The sequence below is a fragment of the Lepus europaeus genome, chromosome 9, assembly GCF_033115175.1.
Source record: "Lepus europaeus isolate LE1 chromosome 9, mLepTim1.pri, whole genome shotgun sequence".
Classification (NCBI taxonomy): Eukaryota; Metazoa; Chordata; class Mammalia; order Lagomorpha; family Leporidae; genus Lepus; species Lepus europaeus.
The window spans coordinates 54,987,145-55,010,644 of NC_084835.1; the positions used below are offsets into that span (position 1 = coordinate 54,987,145).

General features: G+C 45.5%; 1 protein-coding gene across 1 annotated transcript in view; it reads left to right on the top strand.

Annotated features, from left to right (window-relative positions):
• MC2R (melanocortin 2 receptor) overlaps positions 1-22,729 on the top strand; it is a 42,136-nt gene extending 19,407 nt beyond the window's left edge. The window contains exons 5-6 of the mRNA XM_062199975.1: positions 22,417-22,560; positions 22,636-22,729. Coding sequence (XP_062055959.1) covers positions 22,417-22,560; positions 22,636-22,729 — 238 coding nt within the window. The remainder of the gene's footprint in view (positions 1-22,416; positions 22,561-22,635) is intronic.
• The last annotated feature ends 771 nt before the right edge of the window (positions 22,730-23,500 follow it).

A 23,500-nucleotide genomic window follows, 5' to 3' on the forward strand; every position in this document is an offset into this window, starting at 1 on the left:
AATGCTAAATAAATAAGAAATAAAGCAAAAAAAATTGTAGTTCAGTCACAAAAGTGGGTTGATTGATAGATTGCTAAAGGTAAAAGGGATACAAGAGAGAATGTGGCCACGCAAGTTCACCTTTAAAAAGAAGTTTGAAGTGGGGCTGGCGCCGTGGCTTAGTAGATTGATCCTCCGCCTGTGGCGCCAGCATCCCATATGGGCACCAGTTCTAGTCCCAGCTGCTCCTCTTCCAATTCAGCTCTCTGCTGTGGCCTGGGAAAGCAGTAGAAGATGGCCCAAGTCCTTGGGCCCCTGAACCCACATGGGAGACTGGGAAGAGGCACCTGGCTCCTGGCTTCGGATCGGCGCAGCTCCGGCCATTGCGGCCATTTGGGGAGTGAACCAACGGAAGGAAGACCTTTCTCTGTCTCTCCCTCTCACTGTCTGTAACTTTACCTCTCAAATAAATAAATAAAAACTTTAAAAAGAAGTTTGAAGGAAGAAGAAAGATTAAAATAAAACATCCTCATGGCTTTCTCTGGATAGAAGGAAAACAAACTGCTGTTTCCACCTCACCGTCACTCCCCACCCTGAGAGATCCCATTCTCAAGGATGCACCTCCAGGTGACACGACCTTCACAGGTACAGGCTATAGTGTACTGCATTTTCAAAGTTTCCACTGGTTCTTTGTGGGTAAAGAATGATCCCACCCAGAAAGACAGCAGATTTATTTAGAGGATCATTATTATGGACCATTTTGTTCCTGTTTTAATATTTTTAAATAATAATAATCCAAGTGAGCCAGGAAAAAGAGGACTGAGGGAGAAAAGAGCTAATATGATTGGCACAGTAGGTTGACAGCACTTTCGTGTTTCCAAGCAGCAGCCGGAGGCAAGGGGGCAAGGCATTGATAGGCAGGCTCAGGACCCGGAGGGTGAAGAGTGGAATTTGGAAACCATGGACAGCCATGTCCTTAGAGGAAGCAGGTCAGTGCATGCATCCTTTCATGACAAAGATGGCCAAGGACTTTACAAATATGACAGCCCCTGGGCCAGTGCTGTAGAGTAATGAGTAAAGCCCCAGCCTGCAGCGCTGGCATCCCATATGGGTGCTGGTTCAAGTCCTGGCTGCTCACTTCAAATCAGGCTCCCTGCTTATGTTCCTGGGAAAGCAGCAGAAGATGACCCAAGTCCTTGGCCCCTGCACCCATATAGGAGACTCAGAAGAAGCTCTTAGCTCCTGGCTTCAGACCAGCCCAGCTCTGGCCATTGCAGCCATTTAGGGAGTGAACCAGTGGATGGAAGACCTCTCTCTCTCTCTATAACTCCTGACTTTCAAATCAATAAATAAATAAATCTTTTAAAAAATTACAATCCCTAACTGAATATCAGTGATCAATTTATTCCAACACAGAAAAGGCTCAGAGGCTTGGTAATTTCTCTTAATTGGGCTCCAGCCACTTTCATCACAAAGCAATTTGGAGCAATGAAACATTGCTTTCAACAATGTATTTCAGAGAAAGAAAAAGTGAAAATCAATTTTCTTACAATTATCAGTATTCACCTCAAGTCATTTCCTCTTCTACACTATGCTGTAAAACTTCCCACTTAGCCCATACAACCTGGCCTTGACACACAGACCTGGGTTAGTGCTGCTTTGACGAAAGAAGCAGAAGACACAGTGACCTCAGGTGACAAAAAAAGTGCAAGTGCCCCGCTGTACCCATGGGGAGATTGGTTCCAGGACCCCTCTCAGGCTCCAAAGCCTGCAGATGCTCTGGTCCCTAGTGCAAAACAGTGTAATATTTACATAAAACATGTGCACACCCTCCTGTAGACCTTAATTCATCTCTAGATTACTTATAACACCTAACACAAAGTTGCTGTACTGTATTGTTTAGGGAGTGACGATAAGAAAAATAGACTGTATTTATTCAATACAGATGCAAATTTTTTTGACATTTTTGATCCTTTGTTGGTTTAAGCCACAGAATATGGTTTGCGCAACACAAAGGTCCACTGTGATTGAAGGCTTGATTCCCAAAGAGGTGCTGTTGGGAGAGGTGGAACCTTTGGGAGTGGGGTATAGTGGGTGACCCTTAGGTCACTGGGATCGTTGCCCCAGGAATATGATTCTTTTGTTTGTTTGCCTTGAAATTTATTGTGAGCTACTGTTTTACTTTATTTTAAAGATTTATTTATTTATTTATTTGAGAAGCAGAGTTAGAGAGAGAGAGAGAGATCTTCCGTCCACTGGCTCAAACCCCAAATGCCTGCAACGGCCAGAGTTTGGTTGATCCAAAGCCAGAAGCCGGGAGTTTCTTCAGGGTTTCCCATGTGGGTGCAGAATGCCCTCCTCACACAGTCACCCACCCAGGCTTCTGACCCAGCCACACCCCTACACATCCTGTTTGCTCCTCAGAAAGGCAGGAAAGAAATAAATCTGTCAGAAAAACTTAACCATAGTTGCTAAGCTTTTTAAAGACTAAATTCGTCACGGTAAAGCGATGTAAAAATGTGTAAGGGGAACATTCTCAAGAAGCATGAGTTTTCTGGACACACTTTTTCTCCTCAATGATTTAAATTATGTCTCTAGATAGTAAGACCAGAATTCCAGGGCCCACAGTCACCTCTTAATAATTCTAAGATGGGGGCTGGCACTGTGGCGTAGAGGGTAAAGCTGCCGCCTGCAGTGTCAGCATTCCATGTGGGCACCAGTTCGAGTCCCGGCTGATCCACTTCTGATCCAGCTTTCTGCTGCGGCGTGGGAAAGCAGTAGAGGATGACCCAACTCCTTGGGCTCTGCAGTCACGTGGGAGACTAGGAAGAAGCTCCTGGCTCCTGGCTTTGGATCTGCGCAGCTCTGGCTGTTGCAGCCAATTGCGGAGTGAACCAGTGGTTGGAAGACCTCTCTCACTCTCTGCCTCTCCTTCTCTCTGTGTGTAACTCTGACTTTCAAATAAATAAATAAATCTTAAAAAAAAATTCTAAGATGGCTTTAGACACTTCGGTTGTCTCGCCAATTTTGTACCACTGTAGCATTTTTTTCCATGATCTCTCCAAAGAATGATAGCAAAAGCACACAGAAACCCTCCCTCTGCAGGCACAGGGTACCATGAATGCCGCATCCTACAGCTGAGAAACTGAAGGATCGCATCATTCATGACCTTTGCCCCTTGACTTTACCATAAAAGCCTCAGCAGTCCACGTGCCCTCTGTCTGCATTTTCCTTTCTGACCTATCAATGGCCCGCAAGCCTGAATGGTTTCCACACACCTGTCTCCCAGTTACTGAGCCCACAGGAGAGCACCAAACCCTTCTAAGTACCAGGGAAGAGCTCTCGTGCACTCATGGGAGCCCTCGTGGGAGCGTGGCAGGTCCTGACTCTCGGAGAAGGCAGAGCGCCTACTCTTGCTCAACTTTGCTAAGAAATCTGATTGACTTTCATCACCACAGTCAATTTCTTCCAGCACAGAAAAGGCTCAGAGGCTTGGTAATTTCTCTTAATTGGGGCTCCAGCCACTTTCATCACAAAGCAATTTGGAGCAATGAAACATTGCTTTCAACAATGTATTTCAGAGAAAGAAAAAGGGAAAATCAATTTTCTTACAATTATCTAGTCTCAAAAGCAGAAATAAATAAGCTCATTCTGAAAACTGACAGTAAATACAAAAATATTTTTGAAGTTATTGAAAGTTGTAAGTCGCAGAATTTATGATCATAGCTGTGTTCATCCTCAACATGTCTGTGTACAAAATCAGTGAAAAACTAGGTCATCATCTGATTCACATTTTCCTATTTTTTAAAATATTTATTTATTTATTTATTTGAAAGTCAGAGTTACACAGAGAGAGGAGAAGCAGAGAGAGAGAGAGAGAGAGAGAGAGAGAGAGAGAGAGAGGTTGATTCACTCCCCAATTGGCCACAATGGCCAGAGCTGTACCGATTCAAAGCTAGGAGCAAGGAGCTTCCTCCAGGTCTTCCATGCGGGTGCAGGGGCCCAAGGACTTTGGCCATCCTCCACTGTTTTCCCAGGCCATAGCAGAGAGCTGGATTGGAAGAGGAGCTGCTGGGACTAGAACTGGCGCGCGCCACAGCACTGGCCCCACATTTTTCTATTTTTAAAGGGAACTCAAAATACTACACTGTTAAAGAAATAAATAACAGCGACTGGCATTTTGGTTCATCAGATTAAGCTCCTGCCTGTGACACCAATATCCCATATCAGAGTGCAGATTCAAGTCCCAGCTGTTCCACTTTAAATCCAGCTCCCTGTTAATGTACCTGGGAGAGCAGCAGCAGATGGCTCAAGCACCTGGGTCCCTGCTGTCCGTATGAGAGACCCAGATGGAATTCCAGCCTACTGGCTTTAGCCTGGCCTAGTCCTGACTGTTGCCACCATTTGGGGGAGTGGGAAGCCAGGATTGGAAGTGGAAAAGTCAGGACTCAAACCAGAGCCCATACGGGATGCTGGCATTGCAGGCAGCAGGCAGCAGCTTAACCTGCTACGCCACAGTGCTGGCCCCTGACATTCAATCTTTCTCACCAGTTTTCACGGAAGAATGTTACCTCCCTCTGACCCTGGGCTGCGACTGCTCCCACATTCAGGCTATGGCAGAAGTGATGCTGTGTTACCGCCAAGGCTCAGTCACCAGCCTCTCTTCACTCCAGACAGCCTCACCGAGTGATCACATCAGATCTTGGGCTTCATTTCTACCCGTATCTAAAGAGATACAAACACACATCTCCAGCCTAGACTTTTCCATTGGATTCTTGAACGCATCCTCACTGAAGTCCCACAAACACGGCCAGCCCCAAGGGGAGCCCATAGGCTTCCTTAAGTTTGTTCTTCCTTTTCTGACACCCTGTGAAAACTTTCCTCTCTCACCATTTTCCCAACTGCCACGGTCCAGCAAGCACCAATTCCTGGGATTTCGCCTCCCAGGCTTTCTCGAAAATATCCAGTCTTTCCACCTGCACTCCCACCATCTCGCCCCAGGCAGCATCCAGTCTAAACAGGATCACAACCACAGCCTCCCAGCCTGGAAGCCAGCTTCCCCTTGAACCTCTCCCTCCCAAATTAGCCAGAGGCCTCCTCAGAAACCCCACATCTGATCATACCATTTTTCTGCTTTGAACTCTTTAAAATCCCCATGCCTATATGAGTGTGCTCCCAAAAGTTCCTGCACAGTGTGCATTACAAGAAAACCATGCATAGATTTCAAAGGTGGTTTTTTTTTTTTTTGCAACAAAGCAAACTTATTTTTTGATTCCATTTTCCATGGACTTTTTGGAGTACCCTAGGAAAATGAATGCACAGGTTTCTTAATGTGGTACTCGCAGCTCGCAAGACCTGCGCCCCTCCAGCAGCACCTCTGGGCACTCCCATCGTGCACTCTCGTGGCATGCTCCACACGTCACTAGCTGGCTTCCCTTGCACCTTGGTCACCTCCAGGATTCTGATCTCTGTGTTTGCTCCTGTGTCGCTGCTGCCTGCAATGCCGTCCCTCCACCCTCGGTCACCGCCTCTGTCTCCAAGATTTCCTGCAGGCTCCTTCTCCAGGAAGCTTTCCAATCAGGGCATGGCTCTCTCGGGGGGTCCCATTATTCCTGTGAATAGCTCTACTGCCCCAATATGACTGCGATCCCCTCAAGGAGAGGAACTTACCTCTGTCATTTTGGCATTCCCAGTGTTCAGCTCAGTGTCTGAACAGCTGTAGGTGCTCAGGTACTGTGTGGTTACTAAGTGAGTGACAATAAAGGCATAGTTGTGGAATGAATGAACCGGCATGTCATCTAAGGTTCAAATGTCATCTCCCATCACTGGCTCCTAACAGACACTTCAGTCTAGAAAGTCCTCAGTAGTCAAAGTTAACTAGGAGTTATAACATTTTTAAATACAGTACATGCAATGGTTTTCTAAAAGGAATAACCAAAACGATTCCATTTTGCACACTTGTTATTAAAAATCATTCTTGGCTCTATGTTAGAAAGCACCTGGCTCCTGCCTTCAGATTAGCGCGGTGCGCCGGCCGCAGCGCGCCGGCTGCAGCGGCCATTGGAGGGTGAACTAACGGCAAAGGAAGACCTTTCTCTCTGTCTCTCTCTCTCTCACTGTCCACTCTGCCTGTCAAAAAAAAAAAAAAAAAGAAGGCTACAAATGAGCAAAATATATAGCATACTTTTTTACATATCTCTAAATCAATACTTTGGGGCTGGCACTATGGCGTAGTGGGCTAAGCCTCTGTCTGCAATGCTGGTATCCCATATGGGTGCCAGTTCATGTCGTGGCTGCTCCTCTTCCAATCCAGCTTTCTGTTATAGCCTGGGAAAACAGTGGAAGATGGCCCAAGTGTTTGGGCCCCTGTACCTGCGTGGGAGACCTGGAAGAAGCTCCTGGCTCCTGGCTTTGGATCAGCACAGCTCCAGCCACTGGGGCCACTTGGGGAGTGAACCAGTAGATGGAAGACCTTTCTCTCTATCTCTCCCTCTCTCTGTCTGTAACTCTACCTCTCAGATAAATAAATAAAATCTTAAAAAATAAAAATAAAAAATACATCAATACTATGTTTACTTGAAAGGATCACAAATAACATTGGTCCATTGATCGGGAGCATGTGCTGGGGCTGTGCTAAATGATCACCCCCGTGATTTTATTCACATCTAGCACATTCATCATAGTAACACACTTAGGGAGAGGAACCTGAGGCTGGGAGAAGTTAAATCACACACCAAAGATGACAGCACCTGACAACCAGTCCATCTGACTGAAATCTGAATCTCCCAGAAAGCATCAAAACCTCAAATAAAACTCAAAAAAATTTGTATGCAGAATTAGAATGCATGGTATAATATATGGATGGTATAATATATATATATGAATGATATAATATAATGGATGGTATAATATATATTACATATATTATATATAATATATATTTTATATGCAATATATGTTATATATTATATGTAATATATTATATAATATGTAATGTGTGCTATTATATGTAATATATGATATATATTATATATATTTAATATATATGTACACCTTCAAAATCCTCTTTTACACCTCTATCATGTGCTGAAAATATCAACACAAAAATGAAAATATTTCAGTGAAATTATTAAATTGTTACTGGTCGTGGAGGGAGGGCAGTTGCAGGAGCGAGTTTCATGGGTTCTTTCCCTCAGCTCAGTACAGAAATAAAAAGCCGGGAAACAATTTACAAAGAAGCAGATACTTTTCTTTGATTGGCAAGTGACAGAAAAGCGTCTGGTCCAAGGGAAGACTAGCCAGAGTGCTCAAACGGCCACTCACTGGCTTTCAGGAAGCGTCCAGGGTTCTTAAGGGATTCTATGGGGTGCCCATTGGTCAGAGGTTTCACATACAGTGTGCTGATTGGCTTGCAGCTCAAGGAGATAGCGGGGGTCTCTTGGAGACAGCCTGTCTCCTTAGAGACTTAGCCCCCTCCTCTGCTAGCTCTGGGTGGAAGACTGCAACTAACTTGAAGGCATGATTTAAAACTTCAAGGTCACGCATGCAGCACAAGAAGCTATAGTTGGAGAGAGACCAGCCAGTCTGGAAACAAGCTTTCTAGGCACAGCTGACAGCCTGCTTGTGAAGGACATTCTACCTGCATCTGAGGGGCCCACAGACCCCCAGTCCCACTTGACAGCCTTATAAATAATGTTAAGAAGCCATAATCCAGGGCAGGGCTGTGGCACAGTAGGTTAAAGCCCTGGCCTGAAGCGATGGTTCTAGTCCCTGCTGCTCCTCTTCTGATCCAGCTCTCTACTATGGCCTGGGATAATAGTAGAAGATGGCCCAAGTCCTTGGGCCCCTGAACCAGCGTGGGAGACCAGGAAAAAGCTCCTGGCTCCTGGCTTCGGCTATCTCTCTACCTCTCTCTGTAACTCTTTCAAATAAATAAAATAAAATAAAATAAAATAAAAGCCATAATCCCCACGCTCACTGACAGACACAAGCAATGTCATTGTGACTGACCAGTCTCATTGCAAGGAGTTCCCAGCTCCTTTTCTAAGGCCAGAGTGGCAGCTCCCACACTCTGGTCCATGGGGCCTCCCCACATGACTAATGTGTCCATGAACACATTCTATGGTAAACCAGGCCTGTGGCTTGATACAAGACAACCACTGGTTTTCTACAAGGCTTGCTCACTTAAAATTCAGAAGGCTCTCTTAACTACTCTCTAAGGTCCCTCACAACGTCGTGACTAAGACTAGAGAGTTGTAGTCAGAAGAGACCAAATTTCAGCAGATATTTGATGAAGACAACCAGCATTTCTTAGTCATGAAAAAGAGGACCCTGGTCTTGCTTTTACCCTCTATCCCTTAAGTAGGACATGTCCGCACTATCTTTAAGGAAACACTCAAGCAAAGGTCCGTCAGACATCTAGGGGGGAGGGAGTGAGGAAGTGGCCTAGAAACTTTCATATTCAGAGAATCTATGACCCTCTGACTCATTTCAGATTCGTGTAGAAAATGTTTTCTTCTTACAAATAGAAGCCATCTTCCCTTCTACATTTCTTTCTTTGCATTTTGGTCTTTCCCACTACCTGGTTTTTGTTGGTTGGTCGGTTGCTTGCTTGCTTTTTCACTGCAACAGACAGACCAGAAATAACGTCCCTGTTTAGCTAACAGAGGGAGGAACAGTCTTGAGATGATATCGACAGCAGGATTTCGTTATTGGATGTCAGCCTTCACAGCAAGTATATACAGAAATTAGTTTCCTGTCAACCTGTTTTCACTACTAGTCTTAAGTGTTGCCATGAGCTAAATGAACTTTATGCAACCACTCAAATATTTCATTTTGAATATGCTTTCAAAGTAAGCTTATAGTGAATGGCATCTTGTAGCAGTGAAATACTAAACTACCATTTTTGAAGCTATAGGAATTTTGATAGAAAGTATTGGTTCAAACAAATAATGGAGTTTTTTTGGTCAAAAACCCAGAATAAACAGCTGAGATCCATTCACCATACAAAGGGTCTGCGGAGGAAAAGAATGCAAATATCTCTTCAAAGTCGTGTGACTAAAGAGGAATAAATAAACCAAAGAACCATCAGAAACTAAACAGAGGTGACTGTCACACTAGGTCATAAATAGAATGCAGGACAGGATTTTCCCTGGCGAGATGTTTATGCTGTTTGAGACTAAGCACCTCATGCTGGTGAGTGATAGCATAACTCGTGTCCAGAAGCCCAGAGAGCAGTTAAGGGATTAAGGAGTGCACTGACAGACACAGTCTATCTGCCAGGAGCCGGGCACTGGGGGTTTTACTACCTGCTGCACAGCTGTTGTTAAAAGAGTGATGGGCTCATCATGGAAAAGCAAGATGTACCACAGTGCTCTACAGCCTTGATGAGCTACTCTAAGCCAGTCATGTTCCCTTGCATTATTTCATTTAGTTTAATGGGATCCTCCAAACCCACAGCAGTTCACTGTCCTGACCCTCGTTTTCCAGATGAGGAGGGAAATGAGTGATGGAATATCATTAAGTCCCTTGGCTGGGCTCGGAGGCTGATCCGCAGTGTGCAGAGCACCTGGGTCCCCTTAGAGCCCATTAGAGTCCCATTAGAGTCCTCTGGCCCTGGAGAGCCCCTTTGTCTTCTATGAAGACACCCTCCAAAATAGCTTGGATTGAGAAGCATTTTGCTGCTGAATCTGACTTCAATTTGAACGCTGTTCAAAGAAGATGCCAAGCATGTATGGATCTGGGGTTCCAAGTGGGACTGAAACTGCAGTGGTTGTGCTCAGTGGCAAGCTCCCTCCACTCTGGGCCCCGGGTCCACTTCACTGAGGCAAAGAGCATGTGGAAATTCACCTTTGCTTCTCTTTCAAGTTAGTTGCACCCTTCATGACACCTTTTTGGACTTTGCCAGGTGATAATTAACAGACTGCTTAATGGACTTCGTATTTCACAGCAGTGGTTGTTAATCCCTTCAGATCTCTAAAACTGTCACTTTTTTTTAAACTAAGCTTAATTCCCAAGTGCATGCTTATTATGTCAGATACAAAAATGGAGTATGGTTCTTCACAGCTACATTTGGTCAGCTTGCTAACGTGTGCGTCACTGCAACTTCAGACTCACTGGGGTCTGTGGCTCTGCCCTACCTCTCATCACCACTTCCTCCCACAGTGGCAGCTCAGGGCCTGTCCACAGCTGTCACCAGCACTCAGTGACATCCTGGTCCCTGATCTTTGGTCACTGCCTCTGTCCGTATGGCTTCCCGCATAACTGTCAGGGCCACACAGGAGGCTCCTGTCTGAGTCCCTGCTCAGCGGCGGGCAGCTGATTCTGCGCTCACGGAGAGTGAGCAGGTATTTCCAGGAATGTCCCTGCAGTGATCCCAGCCCCGGCCCAAGCTTTCCCTTGTACAGTGCGGTCTCTGTCCTCAGCCAGCACAGGCGATCAGGGACGCTAAGCTTCCCCGCCTACTGCAAAGTCTCTCCCCACCGCCTCCCTCTGTGTCTCAAGCCCCAAACTCCCAGTGGCTGCTACCAGGCAGCACAGGCCGTGGGTGGGGATCAGATCTCCACAGTCCTTCCCAATGCTGTGATTACCTCCAGTATTGATTTGGTACAATTTTCTGGCTGACATTTTCAGTTACGGGGGAAGCACGCTGCTTTCACTGCTTTTGTCTAGACAGCTTTGCCTCTGTGACTCAGGGCTCAGGGCGCATTCGTTCCCAGCCTCGGGGCAGGTGTGCTCTAAATCCGCCATCCCTGCCCTGCCCAGCCAGGCCAGGGGAGTCCATGAGCTCATCCCACCTGCTCGCATCAGACCCCTGAGAGAGGATACCCATCCACCAGGTACAACCCGCAAGCTCAACAAACTGGCTTTCCCTGGAACGTACATTTGCTTCCTGTTCATGCCTGCGGGACCCTAAGTGCAAAACCCCAAGATGACCCAAGGTGAACAAAATGTCAGCTAATGAATATTTGTGTCAAGAACCCTTTTTATAATTTCTATTAGCTAGGAATTGTCCTTGTGTCTGGCTCTTCCGTGCTTTATCTTATCCCTACAACGACAGGTGAGAAACGATTTCCACACCACACATCAGAAAGCTGCATCTATTTTGCAGATGAGAAAACTCAAGAACTTTTGCCATGGGGCAGGCTTTGTGGTGCAGAGGCTTCAGCCACCTCTTAGGATATCCACATCCTGCACAGGAGGGCCTGGCTGGAGTCCTGGCTACTCTACATCCAATCCCACTTCCTGCTGCTGTGCAACCCTAGGAAGCAGCAGCTGTTGATTCAGGTACTTGAGTTCCTGCCACCTACCTGGGAGACCAGGATGGAGTTTCTGTCTCCTAGTTTTAACCTGGCCTGCTCTGGCTGTTGCATGCATTTGAGAAATGAACCAGCAGATGGAAAATATTTATTATCTTTCTGTATCATCTATCTGTATCTCCCCATTTAACTCTACTTTGTCCTTCAAATAAATAAATAACTCTTTAAAAAGAGAGAGGGAGAGAGGGAGAGAACTTTGGTCTCCTGTGTGAGGTCTCCCACCACAGGCAGCAGGCCAGGGCTCTGACTTTCTGGCCACAGTCTCTCCACACAGCCAATGGACCCCAGGGAGACAAGTCCTCCCCAGATCATTTTTTACTGTTGTTTCTTTTCCCCTTGTGATGCCAGAGAATCTATTTAGTCTTCAAGCTTCTAGGTCACCATTTTTAAAACTATGTTCCAGTCAGTCCTGGGGCTGGGAGGGGAGGGGGCACACAGAGCCAGACCAGACCCTCAGGAGTTTGGATCCTGTCCCATGTCAACCAGAAATGCTTGTCTCTTCTTATTTATTGAATTTCTACACATTTCATGTGGAAAAAAATCATCCCCCACTTAAAACAAAACAGAGATGATATGGATGAAAGAAAGTCACAGGTGATTCAAAGTCTTCTTTTAATCAATGTTTTCACTTTTCTTTATCTCAAAGCCTAACAACAAATCAATAACAAAGTATTCCCCCCCAAAAAAATCATCATTTTGGAACTGCTCCGTCTTCTCAACCCTAGCAGAGATGGCACAAAAAGGACATAAAAGGGGCAGAGTAAAAGCAAAAAGCTCACGAGCCACAGAGCTCTGGCCTATCAAGCACCCATGCTAACTTTTCACAGCAAACTAATCCAAAGGGTTCTGCTGCTGGTGGTGTTTTCTTGTGTGTTTTATTATTTTAATTGTACATTTTTACAGGTACAGTGTGGTAATTCAATACATGGTTCAACGAGTGATGATCACAACAGGTTAGTTCGCAATTTCATCTCTTTACATATTTTTTAAGTTTTTTTGATTAACACTAACTGTGGATATTCATGGGGTAAGTATAATATTTCAAGAATGTGTACTGAGCATATCAGGGTAATTAACATTTTCCTCCCCTTATCTTTATGTTTGGAATATTTTAATTCCTCTCTTCTACTAGTTCATAAAATATAGAACAGTTTATTATTGTGAACTGTAGTCAACCCACTGTGCAGAGAACACTAGAACTTACTCCTTATTTTTTAAATTTTATTTATTCATTTATTTATTTATTTGAAAGACAGAGTGGCAGATAGAGGGAAAGAGAGGTCTCCCAACCACTTGTTCACTCTCCAAATGACCACAACAACCAGGGCTGGGCCAAGTCAAAGCCAGGAGCCTGCAACTCCAGGCAGGTCTCCCACAGCGTATCAGGGGCCCACGTACCTGGGCCGTCATTCGCTGCTTTCTCAGACACATTAGCAGGGAGTTGGATTGGAAGCAGAGCCAGCGCTCATGTGGACGCTGGCATTGCAAGGGGCAGCTTAACCTGCCCTGTCACAGTGCCAGCCCCTGAGAACTTATTCTAATTGTGATTTGATACCTTTTATCCAACCTCCCTCTACTCCTCCCCCCTCAGCCCCCGAAATTTTAAAATCACATAAAAACCAGTGTCTTTCACCAGCTTTTAGTGAAGCATTCAAAACCACACAGGAAGGCAGAGTGGCTGTGCCCTGCCTTCCTCAGACAGCAGACACTGGTGACAGCAACCAAGGGTTTGTTTCTGGCAGACAACCTTAAGCATTCAGATGTGAGGATGAGGCACTAGAATTTAAGTCAGAGCTTTAAGAACAAACACAATTAAATGAAGACCAAAAAAAAGAGTTTTGCCTTAAGAGTAAGTAATTTGGGGGGTGGGATTGGGGCCTAGCAGTTAAGATGGCAGGTGGAGATGCCCAGGGCCCATATCAGAGTGCCGGGACTCAACACCTGGCTCCAGCTCCTGACTCCAGCTCCTGCTAGTGCACAGCAGTGGGGATGGCTCAAGTAAGGGGGGTCCCTGCCACACACAAGGGAGCCTGGGATTGAGGTCCTGGTTCCCAGCTTTGGCCTGGCCCAGTCCCAATCACTACAGGCACTTCAGGAGGAACCAGTGAATGGGGGAGTTTCTCTCTCTCTCTCAAAGAAACTAAAATATATTTTAAAAATTAACAAATTAACAATTAACAAAATTAACAATTTTGATCATGTAAAATAGCAGATTTTTCTTAGTACAAAAACTAACACACTAGGGGCCGGTGCTGTGACATAGTAGGTTAAGCCTGCAGCGCTGGCATCCCATATGGGCACTGGTTTGTGTCCAGCTGCTCCACTTCTGATCCAGCTCCCTGATTGTGGCCTGGGAGAGCAGTAGAAGACAGCCAAGTCCTTGGGCCCCTGGACCTGCATGAGAGACTCAGAAGAAGCTCCAGGCTCCTGGCTTCAGATCAGCTTAGCTCTGGTCATTGTGGCCATTTGGAGAGTGAACCAACAGATGGAAGACCTCTCTCTCTCTCTCTCTCTCTCTCTCTCTGTCTATAACTCTGCCTTTCAAATAAACAAAATCTTAAAAAAAAAAGAAACTAACACTAATTTATTGTGGTAAATTTAGAAAATACACTAAAATCTAAGCAAAAGCAAAAATTGTTCGTAATCCTACAACCCAGACCCAATACACTATTGGCATTCTGTTGTGTTCCCACTCAAATATTATTAGTTAGGAGAGCCTTCTAGAGTAACAAACACCCCCAAATCTTGGTGACATAACACAGGAGAGCCTCAGCTCCATCTCAGGCCACCATCCAGTGTTGAGGGTCAGAGCCAGCGGGAGGTGCCTCTCTTTCCTGCAGCCTCCCACGGAAAGTGGATCTAGCACACCCTCAGCTTAGGGGCCCCGTTTCCCCAGCACCTGGCGCCTGGGAAGGGAATGAGAAGTCCTAGGAGCTACACTTCCAGGCAGTCTGTCTGTGTTTCCTTGGCTTCTAGGACATGTGGCTGCATCCACACATGGCTTGGCAGACATCTGTAAGTCTGTTACGTGCACAGAGAGAAATCCAGGTATGCATGTGGATGTCTGGGGTGAGTAACGGGTATGGATACAGACATGAGGCAGTGTAAGGACACACACGGGGATGAATGTGGACTTGGCTACCAGGATGGGCATACTTACAGCTATGAGCATGAGTCAAGTGTTTTTCATAAAAGCGTTACATTCTTTACTTTTATCTCATTTATTATGACCATTTTTCTCCCCTTAGATGTTTAAGAAAGCAAGTATTGCAATAACTGATTATGCAGTGTCTTTTAAACTGGAAAAGACCTTTCTTGGGTTGCCTTCAAACATGGCACTTACTTGTCTGGCCAACATAGGTATCATGCTGGTGTTAAATGGTGTATTTAGACATTAAAAATTTACAGAGCTTATTTGAACAGAGACCACACAAGACAGCACCAAACCACAGCAGTTTATCACTCGACTGGGGGGGGGGGGGGGAGGCTTTCATGGGGTATCCATGGAAACAACACAAAGAGAGCACATTTGATTGGACAGAGTGGAAAGTCCCTAGTTACAGATTGGTTGGTGATTTCTGACCGATAATGCCTCTAGTTAAAGATTATTTGTTGGTTTCTGACTGGTAGAGTCTGTAGTTAGAGACTAAGGATTCCTGATGGCTAAATTGTCTAGTTAGAGATTATCTGGTGGTTTCCACTGGTAAAATGTCCTCTTAGAGATTAGTTGGTGACTCCTAGCTGGGTAAAGTCTCTAGCTAGAGTTTAGTTGGTGGTTTCTGGCTGGTAAAGTCTCTGGCTTTATCTTACTGTTCACACTGGGCTTCAATTGCTTACATAGGAACCTAAGTAACTAGAGCCATTTCCATTTAATGGCTTCCTATTTAAAACTGCCAAATGATCTCCCACTTCTGGTCAGCCTCTTGGGCATAAGAGAGTGACCAGCACTTAGGCACAGCACCACTTCCTGTCACCAACAAGACTGGCATATCTTTGCCCCAATGTGCTACTCCCACCTCACAACATCAGGATCATTGAAGAAATGTTCCTTTGTCAATGATACCATTTTTGTTGCTCTAGTCACCACGAAACCAGTTAGCACACCATTAATGGCTGCAAACATGCTTCTGAGACCCTTGAGTGAATCCAGCACACCAGGGCATTACCCAGTGATCTTCAGGAAGATAATACTAGGACGTGAGAAGGCTCCTTAGCCAGAGTCCCTACAAACTCAACCAGCCAAAATCAAATACATCAAAGACAAGCCAGAGGATGACTTCCTGTCTGCAGGTTTGGTACAACACTCATCAAGAAAAAAAAAAAAAAAACAGTACTCTGTACTTTGTGTGTCTGTGTGGATGCAGTCTGTTAAAATCTTCACTTAGTATATACTAAGCTGATCTTCTGTGTAGAAAGGTAATTGAAAATGAATCTTGATAAAGAATGGGATGGGAGAGGGAGTGGAAGATGAGATGGTTGCGGGTGGAAGGGAGGTTATGGGGAGGAAAACCACTATAATCTAAAAGTTGTACTTTGGAAATTTATATTTATTAAATAAAAGTTGGAAAAAAAGAAAAAAAGTATTAGCTCCAGAGTGCCAACTGGAGCTTGATGTAAATTTATGCAAGGGGTCAATAGCTGTGCTATCACATTCACACAGCTGTGGTCCACACTGTCGTCAGGCAACAGTAACAGGTAGTGGGGTAGATTATAACACCTGAGACAGAGATCAGACATCTTGGGGCCTGCGCTGTAGTGTAGCAGGTAAAACCGCTGCCTGTAGTGCCAGCATCCCATATGGGTGCCGGTTCAAGTCCTGGCTGCTCCACTTCCAATCCAGCTCCCTGCAAATGGCCTGGGAAAGCAGTACAAGATGGCCCAAGTCCTTGGGCCCCTGCAACCTCATGGGAGACCCGGAAGAAGCTCATGGCTCCTGGCTTCGGATCAGCACAACTCCGTCCATTGCGGCCAATTGGGGAGTGAACCAGCGGATGGAAGACTTTTCTCTCTCTGCCTCTCCTCTCTCTGTGTAACTCTGATTTTCAAATAAATAAATCTTTTTTAAAAACAGCGATCAGAATGCTTTCGTAAGATGTTAGTCTGTCCCCTGAAAAATGTAGGGTCTGATGTGATTTCAACAGACTTTCTACAGTGTGTGGAACCTGTAAGAGTTTATTTGCTAACACCATGCAGAGGAGATTTCCACCCATCCGGCTGTCATTGCTGCTGCCTTTAAAGAGTTTGGCTATACTGCAGCCACTGGATCCACTTGCAAGCTATAGTAAGTAATGGGTCCACATTTCCCCCATGATTTTGAGTAAGGACTCTTGAGTAAGCCCAGTTTCACGTCCATTAATGAACAAAGTGAAAGCTGTGGCATAATATGAAAGTCCTGAGGCTGGAGCGTGTTGTAGAGCCAGTTTTACTTGGCTGAAGGCCTTGTCATGGTTATCCTACCAAAGCCAAGGCTCTGGGACAGTCTTCTGTAAATTCACTCAGGGAGATACCAGCAAAGAAAAGCTGGGGACTCGATACCTGTAAAGTGCTGCAAGTCCGAGGAAACTCCTCAATCATCTCTGAGTCACGGCTCTTGGGACGAATGAGTTTTACTCTCAGACGACAGGGAGATTCCTTCTGCAGTCAGATCACATCCTAAATAATAGATCCTTGCTCTGGAAAATTACAATCTTCCCATGGAGGCCTTAAGGTCTTTCTAAGCTAATCGTTGCAAGATGTAAATCAAATCTATTTCTGAATCTTCCCTAAGAGAATATAGCAGTAGGTTGTCTACGAATTCAATAAGAGCTGAACTCTCAGGGAACTGTACATTATGCCAGATCCTGGTGCAGTGTCTGAGAAAAATAAGCTGGGCTCTGCGTCAGTCAGCCCCTGTGTCATGACAGTTCCAGTGCACGGCTGGCTTTTCTAAGTAAAAACAAAGAAATCTTGACATTATTTTATCAACTGAAACGCAAAGAAAACTGAGCAAAGTTCCACCACTGTCAATCACTTTGAACTGGTGAGTACTTTAGAAAACAAGGTATTAGGATTTAGAACAACCGGAAACAATTTTAGTATTCCGATCTTATTTACTGCTTTTTACTTATTTACTAATCCACAACCTTTTCCACTGGGGTTTTCAGGGTTGAGGGTCACAGGGCTAATGCAAGGAATTATGTGTCTTTTTTTTAACTAAGTCCAGTGCAGTCGGTGAGAGTCACTGAGTAGCCTCTGGTTTTACTGGGTATTGAGGAATTTGGGCAATAGCTTAGAATGATGTCTTTGGATTTTTGTGGGCTCAGCATTTAAAGACTCCTCTGTCAGTTAAGGAGGAAGTTCACAAATACTCAGATACTTCCCAAGGTCAGGGACTGCATAGGGCTGAGTCACCCACGTCTGCCTCTTGTGCACAGAGCAGTGCAGGCCAGAAGGGTCAGGAAACTCGAAGATCCCCTCTGCTTCCAGGGGGAATTTTATGAGGTTTCCTATCATGGGGAGCAGGTCTTGTTCCAGTAATCACGGGACCGTAGCACAAGGTAAATACAAGTGTTTTTCTGAAAATATTCCTAGTGTCAATTGGACAGAAATGGATTCGGGAACCTTTAGGACTTGATCTGAAATCCTCGCCCCAGAATATTCTTTTGGTTGCAGTGTGAGGACGGGTTAAGTAGATGAAAGGACTCTGGTCACCACTAAGACTTTACAAGATCCCCCTTTCATTGTAATCTTAGTTTCATCTTGTTCACTTAAAGGTTTACCAGAAAATCTAGCCCCACTCCATCAGCATTTAGGATTAATTTGAGAATCAAACCCTCTTCCTCTAATGGGAAAAGAGTCTGGGCCAGCGCCGCAGCTCACTTGGCTAATCCTCTGCCTATGGCGCTGGCACCCTGGGTTCTAGTCCCAGTTGGAGCGCCGGATTCTGTCCCGGTTGCCCCTCTTCCAGTCCAGCTCTCTGCTGTGGCCCGGGAAGGCAGTAGAGGATGGCCCAAGTGCTTGGGCCCTGCACCCACGTGGGAGACCAGGAGGAGGAGCCTGGCTCCTGGCTTCAGATCGGCGCAGCTCACCTGCCATAGCAGCCATTTGAGGGGTGAACCAACGGAAAAGGAAAACCTTTCTCTCTGTCTCTCTCTCTAAAAATAATTAAAAAAAAATTTTTTTTAAACATCTGGACAAAGCAGTGGGCCCAGCACACACTGGTGGAAGAGTGGACAGCTCTTTCTTCCATGGCCCAGCTGCTTACAAGGAAGGCAGAACCTCCCAGAATAGGATCCTTCAATTGGGGTCTCTTGGTTTGGGGTTAAAAAATATGTGCAAGGAGGTCCCTTTGCTTGCCTTGGATTCTCCTCTTTTTCTGAAGGGCCATTCAAAATACTCAGCTAGGGGCCAGCGCTATGGCATAGTGGGTTAAAGCCCTGGCCTGCAGTGCCAGGATCCCATATGGGAGCCGGTTCAAGTCTTGGCTACTCCACTTCCAGAATGCTCAGCTAAGGTTACTAATTCAGTGAGCCAGCAACATCTCAGCCTGCTTTGTGTTTTTAGCTACAGTCCTTAGTTCATGATGAAGCCCGTTAATTAATACAGCAGACAAGAAATTCACTACACCTGAATTTTCCACAGCAAGTCCAGAATGCTTTGTAAAAACCTCCCATTAACCTTGCAGTCCGGGACCCATTTGCCCTTTTTCTCTTTACAAGCTTGTATCACAGAGAAGTTGGATTTTGTGGGAAAATCTTAAGGATTGGTTTCAAAAGAGTCTCTGCTATTCCTCTGGCTCTTTTTTTCAGTCCATCCTTCAAAGTTGGGTGAGACAAAGGGTCCTTAAGATCTTCAGGTTTTCCCCATTTGGCAACAGTCATTTGTGGGCTTCATCCAGCACCAGTATCATATGAATAAACTGATAAGATCAGGAAATCCTGGGCTAAAAGCCACCATCTGCAATGCCAGCATCCCATATGGGTGCTGGTTCAAGTCCCGGCTGCTCCACTTCTGATCCAGCTCTCTGCTATGGCCTGGGAAAGCAGTAGAAGAAGGCCCAAGTCCTTGGGCCCCTGCAGCCACGTGGGAGACCCAGAAGAAGCTCCTGGCTCCTGGATTCCGATCCACCCAGCTCTGGCTGTTGCAGCCATTTGGGGAGTGAACCAGCAAATGGAAGACTCTCTCTCTTTCTCTCTCTCTCTCTCTCTCTCTCTCTCTCCCTGCCTCTGCCTCTCTGTAACTCTGCCTTTCAAATAAACTTGAAATAAATCAATCTTGAAAAAAATAAAAGATCATGGAATCCTGGATCATATGTTCCTACAGCAATTCTAAATTGCTCAGCAAATGCCTGGGGATTCGAGAACTCTTTTACTGTTGCTCTGAGCTTAGATGTTTACCAAGGGTGTAAAGGGGATTAAAGAAGCCCACCTGGCTCTCCAGGGGCTTGACGTTGCGAGGCACTGGTCTAACTTTACTTTCATGTTTGGGGTGGAAAAGTAACTGAGCAAAAGGGGTAGCAGTTTCAGTACAATTAGGCAAAGGATGGCAGAGAGGAGCACAGCGAGAAGACACCAATTGGAGTCATTTCAATCAGTGTACAATCTTGTTGTGTTAATTTATTTAACTTGAGAGGCAGGGGGACAGAGAGAAAGATACAGAGAAATCTCCTCTCCTCAACTACCACACCAGCCAGAGCTGGGCCAGGCCAACACCAGAAGCAGGAAGTCCAGCTGGGTCTCCCACATGAGTGGCAGAGATCCAAGTACTTACGCCATCACCTGCTTGCTCTCAGGGTACACATTGGCAGGAAGCTGGAGCCAGGAGCCAGAGGTGGCTATCATAGCCAGGTGGGATGTAGGCTTCTTAATCAGCTATCTAAATGCCTATCCCTACATACAATCTTCTTCGATCTTCTCGTGAATTAGCTGCTTACATTTTTCATCCATCTTCTATAACGAGGCTCTTAGGCAATTTCTGACTCATTTAGTGTCTTAGAAGCCTCTGCCAATCAAACAACACATCCCATTTCTCAGAGCTGTTTGGGATTCTTCTTCCCCAATGCACTGCATAAGTGAGTAATTTTTGTCCAGGCTGATAATTCCCCACGTTAGCCACCACAACTCTAAATTATCTTTGGTGAATTCCAGTCATTTCTGTAGAAAAACACAAAGTTCTTTGTCCATAGCTTATTTACATGAAGTTAGCTGGAGTCTCCAATGAGAGTCCTGGCCCCTGGGCTTCCATTTGACCCATGATTCCCTGTTTTTTCAAAACCTCCCCGACCTGAGACCTCCCAGTGGATTGAGTCCAACTTCCACTGAACCTAATACCAAAGCCACTCTGACCTCCAGACCTAGGCGAGATTATAAATGTTTGAATAAACTCAGAGAGTTCAAAAATGCAAGTTCACACAAGACGAACCCACTCATGAGCTCCGGTTACAAAGGAGAAAGCAGCTCACCTGTGATGTTTCATACTTATTTTGGTGATTCTCATATCAAACTTTCGGATCACCAACTCTTTATAAGCAAAGTCTTACATCTGAAGTATAGGCATTCACAAGGTAACCACACATTCTCCCAGCTTGGGCTATCTTCATTCCTCACAGCTACTGCACAGGAGCCAAAATTCATGAAAGGCTTATTTCCGCTGTGACTTTCTATGCAAAACTGTAGAATGTGAACACACTTTGCCATCTGTTGCCTCTAAAATGCCCTCCACAGGTATGGCAATTGGGTTTGCTAGAACTCTTTGGCTTTAATGGAAAGGGTAGCAGATTACAGATTCCCCTTTGGAATCGACTCTAGGCCACTTGCTACCAAACATCTTGCCTACTTGGCTCTCCACCACCCCACACTGATATTCTTTCAGGTACTACTATAGCTGGTGTTCAGTGTTGCCCATTTATACCCACTGTTGATATCATTGAGAGATGGATTTCATGTTGGGCAACCTGTGCCTCCAATTCTTAGAAAGAGGGAAATGTGGTTTCACTAGTGTTAATCTTAGAAAGATACATAGGCATCAATAATGACAGATGAGTTGAATGAAAACTAGAAACTCTACTATTAGTGTGAATAATCCAGAGAGTATAGCATGGTGTCCCATGGGGACCAACGGGCCACAGGTCTGTGGTAGTGGGATAATAGAAGCAAACACAATTGGGATGCACAGACTGACAGTGGCTAGAACCATATGGAGTGACCATCTTTGTCTCTTTGAAGATTTTTGTCTTAAAGTCTATTTTGCCTGATATTAATGTAACTACTCCTGCTCGCTTTTGGTTTTTTTCCCGTCCTTTCACTTTCAGTCTATGTATGTCATTCCTGGTGATATGAGTTTCTTGTAGGCAACGTATCTTCAGAGCTTACTGTTTAAATCCAACCAGCAGCCTGTATATTTTAGTTCTAAAATCGAATCCATTTACATTCAATGTTATTAGTGGTTTTTTTTTTAATTTGGCAGTTAGAGTTATAGACAGTGAGAGAGAGAAACAGAGAAAAAGGTCTTCCTTCCATTGGTTCACCCCCCAAATGACCACTACGGCCAGCGCTGTGCCGATCCGAAGCCAGGAGCCAGGTACTTCCTCCTGGTCTCCCATGCAGGTGCAGGGGCCCAAGCACTTGGGCCATTCTCTACTGCCTTTCCGGCCCACAGCAGAGAGCCGGACTGGAAGAGGAGCAACCGGGACTAGAACCCGGTGCCCATATGGGATGCCAGCACCACAGGCAGAGCATTAACCAAGTGAGCCACAGCGCAGGCCCTATTAATGTTAAATAATGGCCTAATCATGTTATTTTTTTCTTCTTTAAAATTTATTTTTATTTAAAAGAGAGGGATCAATTGATTGATTAATTAAGAGAGAGGTCTTTCATTCACTGTTTGACTCCTCAAGTGGCTGTAACAGCCAAGTCTGCACCAGACCAAAACCAGGAGCAAGGAATTCCATCCTGCATTAGCAGGAACCTGGAAACGAGAAGAGCCTGGTATCAAACCCAGACACTTCCACATGGGATGCCAGCCTTTAACCAGCATCTTAACCAAAATGCCTGATCCTGGAGGTGCATTTGTTGATAGATGTGCTAGATACTGAGATTAGGTAAAGATTTGTGAGCCTTGACTTTTGTTGCATTTCATAAAGGAACTATGTTTTATATGAAAGCATCGAAGTAGATCTAAGTCAGCTTGACTGGGAAAATCTGTTCATTGAATCCATCGATATCTACTACATGCACGCTCCTACAAGCCAGAGCCAAGAAATGAAGTGCATCTCTGTAGAAGACAGGTGAGTTCACGATGTGCACCCAGCACCCAGCAGCACGCCTGGCACATGGTAGTCATTCCGATCTCTCCTGAGTAGATCAGTTAGTGAGGACATCGCTCCTCCTCTCCAGCAGCTGAGAGTACAGTGCTCCAAGAAGACAATTAAAGAGAGCAACGCCAAGCCTATGTGATAAGTGCCTAGATAGGGGAGGCGCAGGGTACTACGGAAGGCAGAGAAAGGTCAGGTAGGGTTGAGGATTAGATCTCGGATGAGACCCTGCTTCCTGAAGGCATTTGTGTCAGTTATGTGCAGGAAGCTGCCAAGAGGAACTGGCCTGGAGAACATAATTTCTTCCACACGGGGGCAAAGGCCTGAAGGTAAAAGATGAAGAACACAGTTCAGCTGAGGACCAAAAGCGGTTCTGCAGAAGAGCAAAACGTATGAGACAGCAGAGAGGTGAGACATGAAGGCAAAGAAGCTAAAGGAAAATCATGGAGAGCACTGAAAGGCACGCAGGGAATTCTGAGGTCAGGGTGGATCTTGCAGGTGGAAAAGTTCCTGGGATTGGCTGGTGTGTGGCCTTGGCAACAAGTGGCTATGGAGGAGTGGACGTCACAGGAGATGATGTTGGCTCCCAGAGGGCCACGCTGAACCATCCTGTTTCATTGCAATGATGTCAGAGAGCTGTGGGTGCTGTCGTCTTCCCCGTCTAATCCCACAAAGCCCCAGCTCCCTCTCCCTTGCTCCTCAGTGATTCTGACATCCAGTGAGGCCGGAGGAGAAAGCAGGCAGCTGCAGCTCACACCAAACCAGTGGTGGACAAGGACACCTGCAGGGGACAAGGGCAAACAGGAAACCCCTAGGACACACCTGGCCACCAACTCCCTTGTGCACACTCACACACCTGCCTTCTCAGCTCTGGGTTTTGAGAAGGGGGAAAAGAAAGAGAGACAAAGATGCC